The 24,255-nt window shown below is 39.4% G+C and overlaps 1 protein-coding gene and 1 non-coding gene across 2 annotated transcripts in view; one reads left to right on the forward strand and one right to left on the reverse strand.

The window, feature by feature from the left end:
• Positions 1-2,505: 2,505 nt before the first annotated feature.
• The window catches only part of EEIG2 (EEIG family member 2), a 66,444-nt gene continuing 44,694 nt past the window's right edge, over positions 2,506-24,255 (forward strand). The window contains exon 1 of the mRNA XM_033093831.1: positions 2,506-2,759. Within this exon, the coding sequence (XP_032949722.1) occupies positions 2,623-2,759 (137 nt within the window). The 5' untranslated portion in view covers positions 2,506-2,622. The remainder of the gene's footprint in view (positions 2,760-24,255) is intronic.
• On the reverse strand, positions 7,162-7,235 carry TRNAV-AAC (transfer RNA valine (anticodon AAC)). Its single transcript has one exon. It is a non-coding gene; the product is annotated as a tRNA-Val (tRNA).

The raw sequence follows: 24,255 nt of genomic DNA on the forward strand, positions 1-24,255 counted from the left end.
TAGAATCAAAGGAGGAGGATTACAGAAATCCATTGGTGGTAGATTAAGGGGGTGGGAAAAAGCAAACGGGGGCGGGGGGATCTCTGGGATTGGATAAAAAGTACATTGGAGAGAAAGATACTTCTTTGACATTGGTGGACACAGGATAGTTAAGTTAGCATATTATAGCACATAGAGATGGTAATCAGGGCACAACAAAGGAGGGATTCCTGCTCTGGTGTGGGTGGTTGTGCCCTGATGCATCTGGAAAAAGGGATTTCTCTGACCTTCCAAGGATATATTATCTTAGAAGCAAAAAAGACAACAAACAGGCTCATTTAAGGTAAAGACTGACCTTTGTCAAGGAAGCTGCAGGCCAAGGATGTGACTACAGGCCATGACCTGCTTTTAGTTAGCAATTTTTATGTTCAGACCATCCTATGTGGTTAAGTTTGTAGGGCCTGCCACGCAGGCCTCCCCTGAGCTTGTCAGGTTTAGTATGTGGCCCCTTTTTTTGTCCACATTCCAAAGCTCAGTCAACAGAATTAACATCCATCTAGTTGTCCAAGTTACAAACCTCAGTGTTCCCTTAATTTTTCCCACTGCCTTTCCCGCTTGCCCTGCTGGGCAGCCAGCTTTATCCCCTACCAAACATACAGCCTCAAAGTCCTAAACTCTGCCTCTGGGTCTTTACTTCAGTTTCTTCCACATGGGAGACTCCTCCCCACTTTGTCCCAAATCCTATTCATTCTTTGATATTCAGAACACTGGTTAACTTCGATTAATTGCTTCTTCTTCCCAGTTCTAGACAAATTGCTTCTTCACATTCTGAATGCTGTTTTGTTTTTTAATGACTGATTTATATATGCCTCCCTCACTATGTTACAGGAAAAGAGAGTTCTTGGCTTCACCTAGCAAAGAATTCAAACGTGAGCCAATATAGAGTTTAAAGTAAAAGTAAGTTTATTTAGCATAGAGTAAGAAACCAAAGGCTACCCCATAGAAAGAGTGGCGGTCTCTAATCGCTAGTGGAAGAGAGACCCCCTCCATCCACCGGGCTAGGGAGGGTTTGTATGTGTTTTCTACTTCCGTGGGAAATTCTCTGGTGTGCAGAGAAAGGAGGGTAGAAGAAAAATGGTAAGTTAACTTCAGTCACATGCAAGAAGAATAGGGGCAGGTTTGTCTTCAACTCTTGTAAAGCACAACCTGTGTTTCCTGTCCGTGGGCTTAACTACAGGGATGGTCCTAATGCAATCTCAAGTCTTCTGGAGAGATTGCTCTGTCATTGATTAACGTCGGCCTGAGTGCTCTGTCTTGGAGCTCGTCGGCAGCAGGCTGGGAATCCAACCTCCTGGTTCCTTCTGCAAAAATAGGCCTCATGCCTCTTCCCTGTATCAACGGCTGTAAAATTCTTGAGGGCAGGCTTTTGTTATTTCTTTTATCATTGGGTCTAGCCAGTGACTGACATTTTAGGCGACTAAAAATATTTTTATATGAATGAATGCGTGAATAAATGAGTGAACTGGGAATGTGAATCTCTTCAATTACACCCGTTCAGAGACGACTGCCAGGGAGGGACCCTTTGAATTAGGACAATAACTCGGTTTGAAAACAGGAGTATTACGTAACCAAGTAGGCAATACACGTTGTACCGACATATTCATGCTTGTAGACAGCAGGTAATTGCTACGTATCTAGGGAGACTTTATTTTTAGGCTTTTTAGTTCTTGGTATGGAAGGCCAAATTTTAAAAGGGAAGGTGTTATTTTAACCCGTTCTGTACTCCATTATACTGGGTGACAGAAAGTAAAAGTATAAACAAGAGAAAACACTTGTAGCAGCCTAGGCACTTGGTAGGTCCCCAGCACATTTTAATCCCTTTTTCCTACCTCGTCCTCATTTTATACTAGAAGGCTCATGAATTTAGAGAACCTAAAGGAAATTTCAGCTTTAGGATTTCAATTTGATGAAAACAACGTCGTGAAGATTCTGATTAGCTCTATTCACCCAAGATTCTCAATCCCAAGGGGAAATCCCCGCTGGAGGGGGGAGGGGAGAAAGGAGACGGAGCAAAAACTGAAAGACCGAGACGAGAGGAAGCGGGAGAAGGAAGCTCCTTTTTGGTTGAGTTTGTCTTTTTTTAACCCGAGAGACGTGACGCCGTTAACTGCCGTCGCGGGTCGGCTTCCCGGCGGAGCGCCCGCCCGCCCCGAATTTCCTCGCCCGCCTTCCCGCTTCCGCCCGGCGGTGCGCTGCTGGCCGCCGCCGCTGGGGGCGCTTGGGGAACGGTGGCTGAGGCGGCGGCAGCCGCGGCGGTTCTCCGAGCGTCGCTTCTCCACGCTCTCAGACGGGCGGCAGCGGCGGCAAGCTGCGCACCGAAAGGGCGCCCACCGCCCAGGCGAGCTGCAGCACAACCGCTCCCGCGCCGCGGCCGCCGCCGCGCTCCGGCCCGGGCTGCCGCGAGAGGCGGCGGCCCAGTCCCCGGCCCGCCCGCGGCGCCCCCCGGCCGCGCCCCTGCGCGCAGCTCGCGGCCCTGGCTATGGGGCTAGGCGGGCCCGCAGCTCGGCCGAGCTGAGGCGGCGGCGGTCCGCGCGCCCCTTCGGGCCGCCCCCGCACCCCGCTCGCCGGCGTCTGGCTCTCAGGATGATGAAGAAGAAGAAGTTTAAGTTTAAGGTGGACTTCGAGCTCGAGGAGCTCTCCTCGGTGCCCTTCGTCAATGGGGTCCTCTTCTGCAAGATGCGGCTGCTAGACGGCGGCAGCTTCACCGCCGAATCCCCCAGGTAACGCGCCGTGCCTCCCCGGCCGCTGTGCCCGCGCCTGCCCGCAGGGGATGGTTTGTGGGCAGCGTCTCTTTCCTTGGCCGTTTGCTCCAGGAGGGCGGCCAGCCTCGTGAGCTCCTTTCTCTAGGGACTAGTTTGAAATCAGTCAGGAACGTATTGATCTGCACAAAGTGCTTCGCAAATGGTTGCATCTGGACTGGGCTGGGCTCCTGCTCTCCTGATTCCAAATGGGTCCTGCTGTCTGCTCTTCCCTCCTAAATTCTCTAGGAATGGGAGCAATGGCCAGAAGGGAGAGGATGCTTCTGGTTTCTCCTTAAGACGTTTCCATATTTGTGAAGTGCAAAGTGGAACTTGGGCTGTTGTTAAAACAATAACAAAAAATGACCCAAACTGCTTGAATTCCAAGAGAAGCCTGTGCTTAGCCTAACTCCTTCTCCCTTGTTGGTTCCTCAGGGACCCAGGAGCCCAGGGGCAGGCCTGGTCGGGCTTGACTTGAGTCAAGTGTTCCCTGGCAGATGGGACAACAGTCTGTGATTCATCAGAGAGCTGCGTCTCCAATTCTGTGCTAACCCTCACTGAATTACCGGTCTTGAAGTGGCCACTAGTAGCTCTGAGTGTGGGGGACTTAGAACCAACCAGAAGGAGAACCCAGATCCTTCCCTCATTTTGATGAGCCCCTCGGCACTCTGGGAGAGTCGTTGGCAGGTTGCAGAATGAAGTCAGGAGTAGTAATGATCCTTGAGTAATTTCAGGGCCATTCGCAGGTTGACAGATTTACCCTAAAGTGTTCCTTAAGAAAATAGGAATTTTACAGCATTTTAAAAAATCAACCTTGAAGTTCCTGAGATCAAGGGAAAAGGTTAATAGTTAAAGCTTCTTTTGCCTAAATTTACTGTTCATAGACTTTATTTTTATCCTAAAAATATTCTGCTTTCCTTCTATCATTCCTATTAATCATGTATAGGAAAAAATGTCAATGGGTTGTGGAATTGGGGCCAGAAAATTGTGGCAAGATCGAAGCCTATAGAAACCAGAAATTGTAATGTCCAGTTGGCTGAAGCCAAATATGTAGGAAGCACTGTTGATTCTTAGAATTAAAATACTGTCAGCAGAGGATAGTTTTTAAAATTAAACTGTGGTGACAAATCTTCTGTGGCTATTCAGCTAATGAATTATACTACAATCCTTTTTTTTCCTTTTTTTTTGAGTCCCTATTAGTGCCTTGTTTCATTAGTGACTTTTAGACACATTCAGTAGGCACTAATTATTCGGAACAATAGCAACGTACTAGTTGGAAAACATTCAACTACTGAAGAATACACTACAATCATTTTTAACACAGATAAGAGAACAATGTAGCTTAGAATGGTGCGACAAATATTGTACCAGCTGTTAGGGTGTTGAAAAGCCAAAGCCAATTCTTGAATGTCCTGCAGGTGCAAGTGAGTCTTAACCCTGAGCCGTTGGGTTTTGCTGCAGGGTCCTACCGCCACTTTTAGCAGTCAAACCATTTCTTCTGGGCCAGTGGTGACACCTGGTGGCCAGGGTACTTCTCTACCATCTCCTTTCTCCCTCAGGTTATTGATTTGGCTTTCTCCTCAGTTATTCCAGTGTTGCAGACAATCATTTATTCAGCAAATATGTATAGGCTGGGTCCTTTTAATATAGTATCGTATTTAATTCTCACAGCAAATTTTTGAGGTAGGAATTCCCATTTTGTGGATCAATAAACTGAGGCTCAGAAAATATAACCAACTTTCCCAAAGTCCCCACATCTGGTAAGTGAAATGCCAAAATTCTGATACCAGATTGATGCCAGATAAAGGGTATAGTTCGATTTGTAATTTGCAAGGGTTGGACAGGAAAAAGCAGAGTTTTTCCTGGGTTAAACTTAGCCTGTTCTGATCCAACTGAAATTTGACTTTGATCAAAGTCATAGTGCTCTGTATAACCAAAAAACTTTACATATGTATATAAAGATATGTATGTATATATATATATATATATATATATATATATATATATATCATATAGTTTGGAGGGAAATGATTCATAATAAAGAGGTGGAGGTAGTTGGTATAAACCAAGACCATGGGTTTGGAATGAGGTGGATCTGAGCCTAAATCCTAGCTCACCTGGTAAACCTGGGTGGATTACTTAACCTCTCAAAGCTTCCACCTATAAAATACAAACCAAGAGCAGACAAGGAACTTGTCTGAGAGGGTTCATTTCTTTTAGGTATTATACTTAATTCCTTATCCTGACATCTGTGAAAGTTTGTTTTGAAAAAGATACCTCATTTTACAAGGGAAAAAAAAGAAAGAAAGAAAACCTGAAATACCTAAAGGATGTGAATTATTTAAAAATTGTATAACTTTTAATTCTTGGGTGCTGGTCTAGGCAATGCATCTCTAATTAAATGCTAGATTTTAATATTTAAAAAAGTAACTTTATGTGCCTCTTATAACTCAAACATAGTGAACACTGTAACATTTCTCCCATAAAAATACAAAACGAACTACATCGAAAAGATTTAGCATAGCAGGCCCAAGAGTGCTTTTCTTAGAAAGACCTGCTTACAGTGTTTTTGCTGGCAGCTGAGAATTTGAATAGTCAACAGCTCCCTACACCGATATAAAACTTCAGAGTGGCTCACTGTGCCACCCTGAAAACACCCTACAAACAAGGTGACTTATGGTGAATACTTTCTGGGAGTCTGGAATTGACCAGCCCTTAAAAAAACCTTATGCACTGTGTCTCCAACAAGCTTCCTTGATAGACATCGTGTGTTGTCACAATTTGATGCTGGAGAAATTGTGCTCTGGGTGACTCCACTGGGCGAGGACTCTTGGAAGCTTGCACTTGGTTTCTCAGGACTTTGCCCCTGTTCCTTTTCCCTTAGCTGATTCCGCTTTGTATCCTTTCACTGGAATAAATCTTAGACATGAGGACGACCATGCGCTGAGTCCTGTGAGTCCTCCTGATGGATCACTGAACCTGGGGGCGGTCTTGGGGACCCCCCCATGCATGAACCCATAAAATAAGAATTCATTTTGTTCAAGAAAAGCCTTAGAGGTACATAGCAAATTATAAATATATTTGGCTTTGTACAAAAACTTAAGATACAGCTCATTCATGGTTCACCAAATATTGAGGATTTACCAGGTTTGTAGCTGTCAGGGGTTATGAGAGGTACAACTAATAGAAAGGACCATAAGGGAATTACTTCTTCTTAATTAATTTAGGTCATAGATGTATAATAGCTTGACAGTAAGAGGCATTATGATTTGGTGCCAGATCAATGGGTCAGACAATATGTGAGTGTTGTTGGAATTCTGAAGGTGAAGAGTTTATTTACAGCTGTAATGGTTACTGAAAACCTCACTAGTAGTTTTTCAGTTGCGTGTTGAGCAGCATCCTCTCTGTAACTAGGAAGCCAGGGTGGGAGGACAGCTTGAGCAAGTCATCAGTAGGAGCTGGTGACATCAGCCTGACTGTGGAGAGAGTTCACGTTGAACAGAAGCAGAAGATAAAGACTTGGGATACCTTAATAAAGGGTTCGCTTTCCACTGCTCATAGGATGAGAGTTAATCTAAGATGCTTGCAGTAAATTGTAATGTGATTAAAGTGGTATTTAAGCTGGCTGGTGGGCTGATGCCCTTTGGATTCAAGTGGGGTTAGATTAGAAATGGGGAGAGACATTAGGAGTCTATTTAAATAAGCCCGGCAGGAGCTAATACGAACTTGAACTTGGAGGTCTCTTATGTAAGTGACTGATGAAATGATAATGATATGACAAATGCCTTGATGATATATGACAGTAAAGAAGTCAAGAAGAACCTTTGTTTTGTTTTGTTAAGGGGAGCGTAATTTTGCTTTGTTAAGGGGAGTGTAATATATCATGAGGGAGGATATGAGGTGGTAAGTTGTATGTTAACGTACTACATTTAGGTGACAGAGAGCCTGATAAGCAGTTGAAGGCATATAGAGTATGTATTTCTTAGATTCTAGTCTATTATAAGTCAGCCTGTGCACTGAACATTTCATCTAGAAGTTTCTTATACCATTTTGCCCCTTTAAAGATTATTAGTGCAAATTAATTTTAGAAGGATTCAGTTTTTCCCTGGGAAGCTATGTCTAGTGAAGGGGTTATAAAAAATATAAAGACTAAAAGGTATTTATTTGTAATAAATGTTATTAAAATGGTCAAATTTTACATACCATAGTGAAAAATACGTTGTACATTGTACGATTATAGTAAACTGAAGCTAAATTATTGCCTAATTTTATTTTATATGTATGTGTGTGTGTGTATATATATGTATATATACATATATACACACATATATATATATATATATATTTTTTTTAATTTTTTTTTTAAGGAGGGCGCAGCTCACAGTGGCCCATGCAGGGATTGAACCAGCAACCGTGGTGGTGTTAGCACCACGCTCTAACCAACTGAGCTAACCAGCCACCTCACTAAAATATTTTTGAAGACCTTTCAAAGACAGAATGTTACATTATTTAAATCTTTCAGGGCACCCTTCCTTTGTAAAAGCATCTGAATCACGTTTGAGGTTCATTAAGACTGTCAAAATAGGTTTAGTTTCTGGTTTGCTTTAATAAAAGGAATAAGAATGTTTTCCTGTATTTTTTAGGATTCCTAAATTTGCCTTGTGTTGTTCATCTTTTTTGATTCCTATAGCTAAATACTAAGTTTCACATGGGCCTGTGGAAGAAAACCTCGTGAATTCAGGGAGTGTCCGGAAAGTAATGAACACATCTGTGTACTGGATCTTTTACTTTGTAAACAAGCCAAAGGGATTTCTTGTCTTTGGCCAGAGAATGCCTTAATGTTTTCAAGATTTTAGTTTGCTGCACATTGTGTACTTCCTTTTAGTAACATTTTTCCTTATTTCAAAAGTAATATAGATTCATGTGGAAAACTTATAGAAAAGCAAAAAGAACAAAAATTACATAGAAATGAACCAACTAGAGATAATCACTGTTATTTTTTGTTGTATATAACCTAGGAGTCTTTATTAATCCATGTACACACACACACACACACACACACACACACACACACTGTTTTTAATCCAAAATGGGATCATAGCGTAATTGAATGTTTTTTCCCTTGACATATCTTCCCATATCATTAAATATTCTATTACAAAATTATTTTTAATAGACGCATACGATTCCATTTTATGGATTTCCATAGGTTATTGAATCAAGCCTCTTTTGTAATAGTCTTTCTTCTTTGCTTTCTTTTTTATTGATACTTTTATAAACACATTACAACGAGCATCTTTATAGCCAAATTTTAGGCACATTCATTATTATTTATTAAGGACTAACAGTTGGAAATGGAATTGAGACAAAGGGCTTGCAGATTTTTTAGGCTTTTGAAATATAGTATCAACTTACTCTTCGGTACATTAAATTGACTTTTTAAGATGGAAAAAAATGACTTATAAGTAGCAAATATAAAGAATAACCACACTATTAGAAAATGCTATTTGTCCATATAGCACAGAATTCTTTATACCCTGACCAGAAATGGTGTCATCTCTTCACATTATTATAATCGGTGTGATAATGGTAGCTAACGTTTATTGAGCACTTCCGCCATGTGCCAGGAATTTTTCTAAGCCTTTACATCCTCAAACTAATCCTAGGAGGAAGGTACTATTACTGTTATTACTGTTACTGCTACTGTTATTGCTCTCATTTTATATGTGAGGAAACAAGCGCAAAGAGGTGCTGAAAGTTGCGCAGCTAGTCAGCGCCAGAGCGACGAGTCGATCCAGTCCCAGGGTACACTATTAATCACTAAACTCTGCTGCCTCTCCAATTTTGTTATATGTGTTCTCATTTTTATGTTTTAACAAGATAGTAGATAAAAATGTAGCATGAGTTTTTCTGAATGTCAGTCTCAGAAAACTGGTTCCAGTATGTGACACTAAACAGGTCATGAGACCTGGCCCCTTTGGATTTGCCCGAAGGTTATTGTGTGTGAAAAAGAAGAAACATAGTAGTCATGCATTTACTTCTTCAAGGTATGACTTTCCAGTAGTAGGTCCTCAAAATTCAATCTCATTAATGTGCAGTTGTACCTTGTAAAAATATTATTAATGCCATTTTACACCAGTAAGTTAGTAGTCACTATTACATCACTAAGCCTGCACAGCAGGCGGTTTATAAATATTTGTTGAAAGAATGCAGATATTTGGAGACAAGATCTGTTGTAGCTTTGCTAAGGGTGACAAATGCACAGAAATCCCCCAATTAAGTATATAGGGAAGTCAGAGGGGGAATTTATGCTGTTCTATGTACAAAGCTTGCAAAGAATTTATGTTCAGTTTGAGGTGTCAGCCTTTGAGGGGTATTATCAGATAGAGATCCAGGGAAATATATTAATCTTGAATTATGTTAATAACAGGGTCTGGGGTCAGTCTCAAGAGAGAAGATGATGGTCTTCAAACAGTAAAAAATGAACCTGGGTATATTTTGTAGTTCTAATTTTATTTAATTCTTACAAAATTCCTTTTATAGAGGTGTTACCTCCTATTGGGTATCAAAGTGCTGTAAGACATATATTACAAAAAAAATAAATAATAAGTGGCTTAAACAAGACAGAAGTTATTACTCTCTTGTATAAAGCCCAAGCTGATGTGATGGCTATGCTCTGGCAAGTAGTGAGAGGCCCTGACTTTTCATCTTGTTGCTCTGTCGTGCCAAGGGTATTGTTCTCATCCACAGGGACTAAGTTGGCTCGCCCTGCATCCGAATTCCAGCCCCTGGGAAGGAGGAAAGGGAGGTCCCATTTGCTCACAGCCCATTGACCAGAATTTAAGCACAGGCCACATCAAGCCCCAAGGAAGACTGAGAAACGTAGTGTTTCCTGGGTGCCCATGTGCCCAGTAAAAGACTCAATTACAATAAAGAGAAGGGGAGGACAAATATCACGGAACAGTTAATTAGCCTTTGCCACATGTCTCTTTTAAAAATGAAAAAGTTGATCCTCAGAAAAGCGACATAATTTGTTCAAGGTCACACATCAATAAATGAAAGCTATTTTAAAGACTGTCCCATAAGGAGGGAATAGACTCATGCTGGGTGCTTCAGAGGAGAGAACTAGGACCAGTGGGAAGCTGTTAAAGAAGGTATGTTTCTATTCTATATAACATACTGTGCTTCCCCGAAAATAAGGCCTAGCCAGACCATCAACTAATGCGTCTTTTGGAGCAAAAATTAATATAAGACCTGGTATTATATTATATTATATTATATTATATTATATTATATTATATTATACCCGGTCTTATATAAGATTTGGTCTTACATTAACATAAGACCGGGTTTTGTATTAATGTTTGTTCCAAAAGATGCATTAGAGCTGATGGTCCAGCTAGGTCTTATTTTCAAGGAAACACGGTAGATATAACACTTAGTATAACATATATAACAGTATTCAGTATAACATTTAGAAGAGTACAGTGGTATATATGCTACCTCAATACCTTGTCCATTTGTCGAGAATGTTATTCTCCATTTGAAAGATGGGTGACCTAGATGATTCTTAAGGCCTTTTCTAATTCCAGGATTCTGTGATTAAGCTTTCAATTTTATTTTCTAATACTGCTCTTCCTGAACCTCCTGTTTTAGCCAAGATTGGTCAGCTTATAATAGCCAAAAGTGTGTGCATTTCCATCTCTTGATCCTCTTTTCCCTCCTCTTCACCATTCTTTCAGGTGATTCAAATTTCAACCATTCTTCAAGATCTAGATCAATTGTCTCATCACCTTTATGCCCACACCTGTTCCAACCTACAATCCATCCACTTCTTCCCTCCAACACTCACTACACATACTTGTCCTTAAGAGATGTTGGTTATTTGTTGAATGGATGAAATCTTTCCGCACTGTCCCACTATGATTTCACCTCTCACTCAATTCCTGTGGTTCTTGTTTCTGCCAGTCATTTCAAGTTACCTTTGTGAAAAATTTCCATGCATTGTAAAATTTAGTAAAAATAAATATAAGAAAAGGTAGGAAGAAGTGCTTAACTTTTTTTGGGTGCAGAGGTGGTCAGGGGAAGTGTCATGGAAGAGAATTCTTTAGCAAGGTTTTGAAAAAAGTCTAGCTGGAGAAGGAAATAGAATGGAGAAGAAACTACACACAGTGGTAAGGAACAGTGTGTGGGGGAGGAGGGGCATTATGAGTGTTCAGCTTGCCCTTCAGTACATTAACTTGACTTTTTTTTTTTACTGGAGAATATTGGGGAACAGTGTATTTCCAGGACCCATCAGCCATTGTCCTTCAATCTAGTTGGAGGGCGCAGCTCACTGGCCCATGTGGGACTCGAACCGGCAATCCTGTTGTTCAGAGCTCACGCTCTAACCAACTGAACCATCTGGCTGCCCTAACTTGACTTTTTAAGATGAAAAAAATCACTAATAAGTAGCAAATATAAGGAATAGCCAGTATGAGAAAATGCTGTTGCCACATAAAGAGAAGGGAGAGAAGGATCATTACAAGGAGACTGGACTTGCTTCGATACTGTAGGGCCTGGGAGCCAAACGCAGGGGAGTGGCTGACGCAAAGGTAGTTGGTTGGCTTAGGGCTGAAATTTGAGACAATTCTCATCTGGTATCCTTAGCTTTCTCAGTAGCAACCAAAAAGGGTGGAGTAAGGGGCGTGAGGATACTGACAAAAGATCAGAAAAGCTTCTATGAAGGTCAGACAATTAAGTTCGCGAACTCCCCCTAGAAAAACTGCTGCATACCTGATTGCTGAATGTCACTACCATCACCTTCCAAGTCCTCCCCTTGGGAAGCTGTGCACCAGCACCAGTACCCAGTCACCCTTCAAAGCAATTTGGGAACTCTTTTTCTGGAATGGCCATCAGAGCTGTCATCGTATTACCCTTGATGTCCTGAATGTCATCAAAATGTCTTCCTTTCAATATTTTTTTTTCTTCTGGTAAAGAAAGATGTCATCAGGGGCCAGATCAGGTGAGTAGGGAGGGTGTTCCAATACAGTTATTTGTTTACTGGCTAAAAACTCCCTCACAGACAGTGCCGTGTGAGCTGGTGCATTGTCGTGATGCAAGAGCCATGAACTGTTGGCGAAAAATTCAGGTCATTTTCATCTTTTTCATGTGGCCTTTTCTGCATTTCCAAATAGTAGACTTGGCTAACTATTGGTCCAGTTGGTACAAATTCATAATGAATAATCCCTCTGATATCAAAAAAGGTTAGCAACAGCATTGCAACAAGTTTGCGAACTTAATTGTCAGGCCTTGCCTGTGTATAAGGAATGGGGCCACGTGAGGATACTGACAAAAGATCAGAAAAGCTTCTCTATAAGGAATGGAAGAGGAAGCTAACGAAAGACAAGTCCGAAAGGCCCTACTGAAATTTAAAATGTAAATTGTAGTGACGGCAGTGTGTGTGTGTGTGCATTTTTCTCCAGCCATGCTCATAGGTTTGACATAGGAGAAAATGGGTGGTAGGATTGATTCAGGTTTAGAAGTTTGTAGGTATGTGGAAAGGCGAATCAGACCAGGGAATTAAGTATTGGTGAGAAAGGAATTTAAGAACTCAGTCATGGGGTCTGTACATCATAAAGAGAAACCGTGGCCAGGAAGATAAATCAGGAAAGTATAGAATGGAATGGTTGGAATATGAAGGCCTCCATGATTGTGAAGGAAGGCAGGTATGGAAGGAATGAGGCTGTGACAGATTTGGTCGGGTATTGAAGCTTGGGATCCCCTCAGAGCAGTCCAGAGAGGTGGTGAAGTCCAGAGTGTGGGTGTTAACTGATGTGGTGTGAACATAGCTTGAGACAAAGTCTAGGGTGTTAGGTTATTTGCATGGTTTAAAATAGCCCGTGTGATTGTAGGTGCTGGGGTGAAAAGAGAGGGAGCCAGAGAGAGAAAAACAGGTACTTCAGTGTGACATTAAATAGGAGAGGAAGCGTGTGACATAGCCAGATCTTGTGTGCCTTCAGTTTGTAAATAGAAGAGTTACAGCCCATAAGTGGCATTGAGAAGTTAAGAAAATGCTAGCTAGTAGCGTGGCCTCCTGTGGAAGGTGGGGGTGAAGAATAAACATCATCTACTCCACAAGGCTTCAATATAAGTAGTGTCCTCATGAAATAGCCCGGTTTCGGTTAGGAATGAGCAGGGTTAAGTGAAGAGGTTGCACATGTAAGCGTGTATTTAACCATGGAAGCAGGGTTCAGGTTACGGTATGGTGGAGTGAGTTGAGAAAGAGCAGCCACAGAAGAATGAATCAGAATGAGGAAGAAGAGAAGAGTAGGAAAGAGCAGACTAGGGATTTAGGGAGGATAGGTGACGAGGACTTGCGTTTTTGTCTTTTTCTGTAGGTTACAGAGATGAGAGGTGTACATAGAACTGAGTGACCTTAAGATTTCCAGTATGGATATAAAATGATTTAGTGTCATCTCTAAGGCCTAGATCATACAAGTCAGTTTCTCCAGCTGCGACTTGTGGAAGTGCAGGAATGAGGTCATGTTACGCCTTACCTTTCACCTCCTAAGAGGCCTTGCCAGTCTGTCTCTGTGTTTGTCTCTGTCTCACAAACCCCCTGCTTACAAACTAATCTTCTTCCTCACTAACCTTTTCACTCTCAGAAGACAAAATATTATTCTTCTTGCTCAATGCCAACCCATTTCCCTCTATCTTTGATCCCTTCTCCATCTAATTTTCCTCTCCTCTCTCTGTACAATCCTGATCGAAATTTCATGAAAAAATAAGCTACATTTTGTCTCTTAGGCATTCCGCCTCTCCCCTCACCCCGGTACTCTGACTGCTTCCTCACTGCCCTTGCCGACAGCATCAGCCATTTCTAACCGCCGTATCTAGTCAGTATTTTCTCATTTGTGTTCTATTTGAAATTCTGTGATAATTACCTGTTTCCTGAAACTTGGCTCTCTTGGCTTCCATGAACCTTCTTCTCCACTTTAACCTCCCATTTCTCTGATTCCGTCCATGAATTCTCTGAGGGCACGTCTGTCCACCCTCTTTCTCTTTTTAATGGACTTTATTTTTAGAGCAGTCTTAGGTTTGCAATACAGTTGAGTGGAAGTAGAGAGTTCCCATATAGCCGCTGCCCTCACACAGTGTCCCCAGTGTCAATATCCCACACCAGAGTCATGTATTTGTTACAACTGATGAACCTGCATTGACACATCATTGTCACGCACAGTCCATGGTTTGCATCAGGGTTCACTCTTGGTGCTGTATATTCCTACGGGCTTCAACAAACATACAATGACATGTGTCTGCCATTTTAGTATCATACAAAATAATTTCAGTGCTCTGAAAATCTTCTGTACGCCACCTATTTATCCCTCCCCCTAACCCCAGGCAACCCCAGGCAATCACTGGCTGCATAGAATTGCCTTTTCCAGAATGTCACACGATTGGAATCATACAGTATGTAGCCTTATTCAGATTGGCTTCTTTCACTTAGTAATATGCATTTAAGATTCCTCCATGTCTTCACGGCCTGATAGCTCATTTCTTTTTAGCGCTGAATAGCATTCTGTTGTCTGAATGTACCACAGTGTATCCATTCACCTACCATTCACTGTATGATGCCACTTGCATGAGGTAACTAGAGTAGTCAAATTCACAGGGACAGAAAAGAGAATGGTGTTTGCCAGGGGCTGGGGGAGGGAGGCATGGGGAGTCGTTTAATGGGTACAGTTTCAGTTTCTCAGAAAAGAATTCTTGAGATTTGGTGCACAACAATATAAATGTACTTAGGACTACCGAACTGTACATTTAAAAATGGTTAATACAGTAAATGTTATGTTATGTGTACTTCACCACAATTTTTGGTGAATGAATGAATAAATATCTCAGCCCCCCCCCAAATTTTTATGAGGCCAAGCCAATTATTTACATGTTAGTATTTTCAAGTAGAGTGGATTAGTATTAAAAAGAAAGTTTTCTCCTTTCTAAACTTTGTAATTTAAGGATATTTTGCCATGAATTTTCTGCAGTAGCATTGAGGTGTCTGTAACTAATAGGATTGAATGAAATATAGACATATAGGCTTATACAGTCATTTTTATTTAACAGTTTTAGAAAAAAAAACCCTTTTTTTCCTTACTCGTGTTTCTGCTTAGCTAAACCATTATGTTTGCTTTGTTGTGTAAGTCTTGAGATAATCTTATTTGTTGCTCATCAACAAATATCAGCATTTATTGATAATATTATTTCAAGTTTATCTTTTATTAAGTATATTATCTTGCAGATAAGTTTGTCCTGTGAAAATACTCTCTATGGTGTTTACTTTCATTTTTTGCATGAGCCCTCAAGAGGAATGATACATTGTTTTTAATAATCATTACTGTAAACATAGGTATAAAACATAATTTTTAGTATCAAGGAACCTGCGGTTTAGTGGGTGATACTGATACATATATTGTTAAATACAATAGAGGACAGAGTGAGTGACAAAGGCTACAGTTTATGTACAAAGAAAATTGTATGGCAGTTCAAAGGAGGAAGGGAACTATTAATTCTGACTGAGAAAGTAGGGAAGACTCCTTAGAAGAGCTGGCATGTGAGATAAACTTTGAAAGATTAGTAGGATTTAACCAGTAGGGGGGCAATTGTATGGTAGAATTTCTGACATTTTGACTCTAATGACATTTGACTTGTGTTTATTGTTAAAAAAAAAACTTATTTTAAAGAGTGGTACATCATTACTGAATCTTCATCAAGAAGGCATTTTCTAGTGCAACCCCTTTGAAAAACAGACTGGCAATTCCTCAAATATTAAACAGAATTACTGTATATGTGGCAGTTCCACTAATATACCCAAGAGAAATATGTCAACACAAAAACTCGTACGTGAATTTTCATAGCAGCATTATTCATAGTAGCCAAAAAGTCAAAACAAACTCAATGTCTGTCAACTGATGCATGGATAAATAAAATGTGGGATATCTGTGCAATAGAATATTATTCAGCAATAAAAAGAAATGAAGTCCTGATACATGCTACAACATAGATGAAACTTGAAAACATCATGCTAAGTCAAAGAAGCCAGTCACAAAAGACCCCATGTATAATTCAATTTATGTGAAATGTCCAAAATAAGCAAAACCTATAGAGACAGAAAGTAGATTAGTGGACTACTAAAGGGTATGAGGTTTTGAAGATGGTCAAAGCATTCTAAAATTGTGGTGGTGGTTTCACACTGTAAACATACTGAAAACCATTGGGTTGTACATTTTAAACAGGTGAATTGTGTAATATGTGAATTATATCTCAATAAAGCTGTTTTATTATAAAAAGTGTTTACTGACAAAACTCCATTAAGCCAATCTAATTAATTCCTTGGACAATTTTCTATACAGAACAGTTCATTCTTTCATTTAACAAATATCTTTTGAATCTCTGCTATAATGCCAGAACTATTCTAGGCAATTGAACCATTTCTGTTATTTTTCACATTTTTATTTTATGAAATTATTTTCCTTCATGTTTATTCTCTTCTCTGTATATTTTACAATGAACATGAGTTATAAAACAAGTGTGTAGATCATACCATGTTTCCCCGAAAATAAGACCTAGCCGGACCATCAGCTCTAATGTGTCTTTTGGAGCAAAAATTAATATAAGACCCGGTCTTATTTTACTATAAGACTGGATCTTTATAATATAATATAAGACCAGGTCTTATATTAATTTTTACTCCAAAAGACACATTAGAGCTGATGGTCCAGCTAGGTCTTATTTTCGGGGAAACACGGTAAGTGAAATCATACTGTTTTTGTCTTTCTCTGCCTGACTTATTTCACTTAGCGAAATGCCTTCAAGGTCTATCCATGTTGTCACAAATGACAAGATTTCCTTCTTTATGGCTGAATAATACTACATTGTGTGTGCATGTGTGTGTGTGTGCATGCGCTTGTGTGTGTTTTCTTTTTTCAATATCCATTCATCCATGGATAAAACGCTTAGGTTGTTTCCATATCTTGGCTATTGTAAATAATACTGCAATGAAAATATGGGTGCATACGCATATATCTTTTCAGGCAATTAATGTTTTTGTATTTTTTGGATAAATACCCAGAAGTGGAATTGCTGGATGATATGGTAGTTAGTTCCATAGTGACTGCACCAATTTACATTCCCAGTAAGTGCACAGGGTTCCCTTTTTTCCACAGTCCCTCCAACACTTGTTATTTCTTGTCTTTCTGATAATAACCATTCTAATAGGTGTGAGGTGATATCACATGCTTTTGATTTGCATTTCCCTATTGATTAGTGATGTTGAGCATCTTCTCATGTACCTGTTGGCCACTTGTATGTCTTCTTTGGAAAAATGTCTACTCAGATCTTTTGCCCAATGTTTAATCAGATTGTTTGATTTTTTTGCTATTGAGTTGTATGAGTTCTTTATATATGTGTTTTGGATATTAACCCCTATCAGATAAAGGATTTGCAAATATTTTCTCCCTTTTGGTAGGTTGCCTTTTCATTTTTTTGATGGTTTCCTTTGCTGTGCAGAAGCTTTTTAATTGGATGTAGTCCCACTTTTTCTTTTGTTGCCTTTTCTTTTGGTGTCAAATCCAAAAAGCCATCACCAAGACTGATACCAAGAAGCCTACGTTTTCTTCTGGGAGTTTTATGGCTTCAGTACTTAAATGCAAGTCATTAATCCGTTTTGAGTTCATTTTTGTGTATGGTGTAAGGTAATGGTCCACTTTCATTCTTTTGCACGTGGCTGTTCAGTTGTTTCATTTTTGAGTCATAGGTTTCAAGCGGTTAGGGAGTGAACAGAAGCAGCAGAAGCACTGAGAATAATTGTCCTTTTGGTAAGTTTGTTAATTAAGAGAAGAAAAGCAGAATTAGGTAAAAGGGGGAAAACAGGATCAAAGAAAGATTTTATTTTATGCTATTTATTTTTAGGATAGAGACTTGAACATGGTTATAGGTTGGGGCGAGGGAAAAGTGTAAGAGAAAATAGGGATACAAATATTATAAAACAAATCCATGATTGAAAGTTTGTTTTTCTGTTGTCTTAAAGAAAACTTTTTCCTGTTCTGAAACCTGTTTACTGTTTTCAGAAGAACTCAGGCTTTTCCTAATCAAATGGTATTTCCAAGCTTTGTGACTTAGAAACTCGCTTACACCCAGGACTTTATCTTAATGAAATGAAGAACTACCCATAGTACTGATTTTGGAGTTTACATGTTTGCTTCATTTCATTGTAGTGAGTCATCACTAGCATAACAGCAGAATGAACTCATTTATTGGCATTTGCTTTCCAGCCAAAAATTATATATTTCCTGCTCACACAGACTGCAACCACATTTCAAGAGCAATTGCTGGGAATTCTCTAGTACTGATGTCTAACATGGTTACTAACATTCTGTCTTCTGTTGTTACCTTTTGAGGCCAAGTTAGGATCTCATAAGGTATTGTAGTTTTAAAAGTGTCACCTCTGTGTATCATCCTAGACATCAAGGTCTCCCTGTTTTGGTCATTCCTTATGGTTAAGGAATTATTTCCAGAAAGCTCAAATGAATATCTTACTGGGACTGTCCTGTGGACATCACTGTTTCCTCTGTGTACAAGGCAGCAACAGTTTTAGAAATCACAGCCTCAGGAAGGTAGTTAGAAAAGATCATTCAGGGCCGGCCCAGTGGCTCTGGTGGTTGGAGCACCGTGCTCCTAACACCCAGGTGTCAGGTTTGATTCCCACATGGGCCAGTGAGCTGCACTCTGTACAGCTAAGATTGTAAACAAAGGCTCTCCCTGAAGCTGGGCTGAGCACCCGGAGGCTGCAAACAACAGCTTGAACGAGGCGGGTGGTGGGGGAAGAAAGGGGGGGGAAAAAGGAAAGATCATTCATAGTCCCTGCAAAAGAAGGTAATTGCTTCCAAAATTTTGCCTGTAGGTTAAATTAGTAAAGTACCTTTTATAAGCAACCATAAATTATCTTTATAATTTCTATTAACACATTTCTAATACAGAAAAATAAACTCAATTATTAAGTTAGTAATACAGATAATACACATTTGTAACTCTTTCATTGTACTAATAAAGTGTAAACCTCCCTGAAACAACCAGGAATTCAGTAATTAATAATTGCAGTATTGGTACTTGCCATTTCCTAATTTGAGAAACTAAATTAGTACTGGTACTAAACAAAATGCAGTCTGAGAGCTATTTTTGCTAAGGTAACCCGTATAAAACCAGCATACAAAATAATGGAGAAGTTATTTTAAATATTTATTGCAATTTCTCTAACTCCCCTACTTACTCTGCTCCCACAGGGGTTTATTTAGATCTGTGTGAGGAAAGGTATCAGACATGTCGAGTAATGCATTTGTGCCACGTAAACATCCAGCTTACACTGACTGTGATCAAAGTCAGCAGGAGCTACCATAGCTGATCTGTGCCACTCAAGAAATATGCCAACATGTATGCTCAGTACAGTCCTTTTTCTATACAATCCCCCATAATTTCATCCTTTCACTGCTGCACAGGTTTCTTCCAGTCTCTTCCCCAGACGTCCATTCAAAGTAGGGCTCACAAGACTGTGTTGCCTGCCATGCTTTTGACTTCAATTTACTTTATTTGCATGAGATTTTCCTTGTCATTATATCATTGTCATTCTTTTAAGGGTAACCGAGACAGCCAATTAGAGTCTTCACAGTAGTTTGTAATACTCTTTGTGCTATGTTGTCATATTCCACTCGTTTCGCTCTCAAGGTTAAGAATGTGAAATTCTGCAGTCGGTTCCTCCTTATCTGTGCCTCCAGGTAGGACTTGGTGGCTTGTACATGCTCTTTGGGATTCCCTACTTCCTATCCCTGTACCAGAAAACACTCTCTGATACCATAGATTCAGTTCCCTTTCAGTGATTATACCAGTGAAAAGTACTTTCATAACACTCAGCAAAACTTCATTGAAGTCTCATTTCTCTTGCTCGCAGAATCTTTCATTTGCAAGGCAACTCCAAATGTGCATATAAAATGTCCCAGGATTTTATAGGAGCAAGAATAATTTTACCCCAGGGCTCGGGAAATGTATCATAGAGAAAGCTTTTCAGTGAAGTTTTGATTCATAACACCTTGTGGTTTACACAGTGATATATACCAGGGGTGCCAAAAAAATGTATACAAGTGGACACTTTGGTCAACGTTGCTCAAGCCGTAGTTTGCCATAATCAGAAATGTCTAGACACTGATGGTAACCACTTGGAGCACCTCTTGTAATTGCAGAAGTCAGACGTGACTTGTATTCATCTTTTGTTATCAGTATATGTTGAGTATTACAATTTTAATACAGTTTTCCTTTCTTAAAATGTGTATACATTTTTTGGCACCCTCTGTATATTATATCATTTCATTTTCAAACTACCCCTTAAGTAAGTTTTGATACCATTTTATAGATTCAAGCAACATGTTTATCAATTTGTAGATGGCTACAAAACATTTCATGAAAGAGGAAACTAACACAGGGGAAAGTAATTTGTTCATCATCATTGAGGGTTGAAATTAGACTTGAGCTCAGGTCTTCTGAGTCCCAAGTTTATTCCCGTGCCATTATACCATGTGGAAGATGCCGGATGGTGGGTAAAGTATAGGCAGCACTGGGAGGGCATCCCAATGAAAGGGATGAAGGCAGAGCAGCATGAAGGCGGGCGTGCGGGGACATAGTGCCTGTATGGGGAATAGTGGATAATTCAGGTTAGTGAAAGGTCAGCAAAGGTAAATCATAGGGGATCAAATCCGAGAGGTTAGGGGAAGACTGTGGAGGGTTGAATATGTAGTTGAACTTGGCTTTTAGTCTACAGATAAAGGAGCCATACATTTCTTGATCTGGAAACTAATTGAATATATGATATAGAAACTGTTTACAACTGTTACTTTCACACATGCTTTTAGATTATTCAGAAAAGACAGAAACATCCTTTTGTTCAAAAATAAAGTATTTTTGAAAGAACAGGTAACCCTTGGTTTCTTGCCCTTCTTTTCTGTTACTGTTCTTAAGATCTAACTTAATTCATTCTTGTTCTTGCCCGATTCTTCAAGTGTCTTATTCAGATAGTGTACCTTGGTGATAGTTTTTTGCTTTGTTTTGTTCTGTTGTGTTTTGTCCTTGAGTATCTGAGAGAATATGTATTTTATTTCAACACAGTGCATAGTTTGGGCGTGGTATAGAATCCATAATTCACATCAGCTTCTGAGTTCTGTAAAATGAGTCCCTTGCCCCTTTGTTTTTAAGAGTTATGGAGAACACATTTGCATTCCTATGTACGTAACCTGATTTTCATTTCCTATATTCTTGAAGGATTTTTACATTATGGAGATTAGGAAGTTTTGTGTAGTTTTCTTTTCATTAAATAATCCTAGACTATACTGTAATGTGTATTACATTTTTAGTAGGTCTTTTCTTAGATTAGGATTTTTTTTCCCTATTATTTCATTTTTTATTGTGTTTTCTTCATCTATACTGCCCTTTCTGGAAAGTAGGGAAGTGATGCTATGTAAAATACGTATAGTTGCAGCAAAATAAATTAATTTTCTAGGATGATAAAATATTTTTGTCAAAAATATTTATTTTGATACATGGAATCATGAAATTTTATGCTACGTAGCTCTAGTTCAACACTGCTGTTCTAGATGAGGAAATTGAGGCCCCGACAGGGTAAATGACTAATTCAAAGTCACTTACATAGCTTATAATAGACAACATCTTAACTCTGTCCTTTGCTCTTTCCATTATACCATCCTGCTTTCCTTTCACTGGCCATTAAGCTGAAAAGTTATGAATAGAAAACTATATGTTAACTGATAGCTGAACTGGGTACTAATCTCCCTTTTTTATAGTATTCTAATTGTTTGTATTAAATGTTTAGAAATGTGATTGAAAAGTATATAGAAAGAATGATCTAAGTCTAGATATGAGGGAATTTAATTCATGACTCTTTAGGTAAACGTAAGTTCATATTTTTAGTTTAAACATTTTGCCCCATAAAAATTATTAACTAGTCTATTATGGTACTATAAAAAAGCACATAATTTTGCCTACTTTAAATGAAATTTTTCATTACGACACCTGCTAAGTCAACGAATGACAGCCGTTCTTGAGTGAGGCTACAAAGATTTTTTGTAATATATAGAGCAGATTATTAACAAGCAAGTATTCAGCAAACTTTTGTATGCCAAGTGTACTGTGTTGTTTATATGAAATTTTTCATTAGAACAGTCTGGGCAATGAAAAGTGGCCTGTTGACAAACTTACCTGCATTAGAACATGTCATTTTTGCTTCCCCTCCTTATGATGCAAGAGGAGCCCCTTCTCTTGTCCAAGGCCAGACCCCCCCCCCACCTGTTGTCTGGATCCCATCCCCTCTGACATTCTCAGGGGTGGGTCCCCTCTGGCACCATCATTCACACCCTGTCAAATCTTTTGACTTCTTCTCTTTATTGATTCTTTCCTATCAGCACTAAAGCATGCTTAAGTCTCTTGCGTGTTCAAATGAAATCCTCCCCCCACCCCATATCCCCATCTGCTGCCACCCTGATTTTCTCCACTTTATTACTAAAATACTTGAAATCAATTGTCTGTGTTCTCTATCTCCATTTCCCATAGTAGTCTGTCTTCTACCCCCACCTTTTCACTAAAACTACACTTACCAATGTTATCAGTGACTTCATTTTAATCTTTATCTTACCTGACCCCTCTCCCACTTTGATATTGTTGAGCAACTTCCTTCTTAAAAATCTTTTCCCTTGGTTTTCCGTGGTTACGTGATCTCCTTTGACTCTCTGTTGATCCTTTATCTCCTTTGCCTGCCTCCCTCCCTCTGCTGTATCTCACCGTGTTCCCTAGAGTTCACACTCAGCGCTCTTCCCTTCCTACTCTGCGCACTCTCCCTGACTGGCCTCATCCATTCCCATGGCCTCAAAGACGTTCACATTTGTGTCTATCCCTGTGCTCTCCTTTGAGTCCTAGGTCTCTATGCCTCTGTCTGTTTGCTGGGCATTTCCAGATGAGGGACTCTCAAGGCTCCTCAAACTCAAAAACGTCCAAAACTGGGTTTTCCCTTCCCTCACTGTCTAACACCATCAGCAAACTGCATGAATGAAAGAAAATCTTCTTGTGTTCAAATGTTTTCCACTGAATGATAGTAGATGGTGCTGTCCACCCAGTGACCTTAAGCCAAAAATACCTCTGGGATGTGTGAAAGCCATTTATCCTTAATATTGTAATTAAAAGTCACAGTTAGAGCTAATTTATCTTTGGAGCCTTAAAAACTTGTGTTTGCCTCAATTCCAAAAGGTTCATTTTTCTCAGTAAGCAGTCCTTTATAAAATAGATTAATGTCAAAGAAAATTGTCTACTTGTAAATTTAACCCTTACTTCTCTCTGAAGAAAGTCCAGCAAATGTAAGTGGACTTAGAACTGTTTATATCCTTGATAATAACTTCTAACATTTATTATTGAGATCCACTATAAGCCAGGTACTGTCACTTGGTTTCCCAAAGTTCCCATGAAGTGTAGGTACTGTTAGCATCCCTGTTTCACAGAGGAGGAAACGGAAATGCCGGGAGGTTAGAGAATGTGGCAATTGGCAGAGGCAGGATTTGAACCTAAACAGACTAGCTCTGAACAGAAGCTCTTCACCTCCGGGCAGTAATGTTGTCTGGCAAAACAGTTTGCATTCCTCATAGCAGTTTTTTTTTTAATCACCATTTCTAAAAAGTTTAAAATATCTTTAATTACCAAGCCATAGCATAATTTTAAATATGTGCTAGAGTATACATATGCAAGTTATTCTTAGAATATTAATACAGTTTGCTAGTACAGTAACTAAGTAGTAACAAAAAAATGGATCCATAGTTTTCATTTTATTTTATTTTTTTTTTTTAAAGACTTTTTGGATTTTCTTTGACTCTTTCAAAGCATAAACAGTGGCCATAGCAACATTTATCTTCCTTTAAGTCCTCTGCTTATGTATTTCACAATCAGCAACTTTATCATTTTATCTTAGAAATACTTGGCTTTCCACAGTATCAACACAAATCATATTCTGTTGCTTTGTTTCTTGAAAGTGGTTAAGCAACCATATAAAACTCATAGGAAATTAATGACTCATGTAACGGAAAGCATTTACTAATGTGACTTTTGTCTCAGTTGCCAAGTAGTCTGAGTTTGTTTCCATGGTAACCCATCAGTATAACAAACTGTCATGAACCAACTCAGCCACTTTTTTTGTTTGTGTGTATACTTTGGACAGCCTTCTAACAGCTGTGTGTGTGTGTGTGTGTAAACACTAAAGATTATCACAAAAAATTCTGAGTAATTAATTTCCTTAGGCACAGAAACATTTTTTTTTTCATTTAGAGAAGTTGTTTAATACTCCAGGGCTATTATTTTTTGCCATTACAAAATCTAAAAGATTATTTAAATTAACACACCTATT

Source organism: Rhinolophus ferrumequinum, chromosome 22 (genome assembly GCF_004115265.2).
Source record: "Rhinolophus ferrumequinum isolate MPI-CBG mRhiFer1 chromosome 22, mRhiFer1_v1.p, whole genome shotgun sequence".
Lineage (NCBI taxonomy): Eukaryota > Metazoa > Chordata > Mammalia > Chiroptera > Rhinolophidae > Rhinolophus > Rhinolophus ferrumequinum.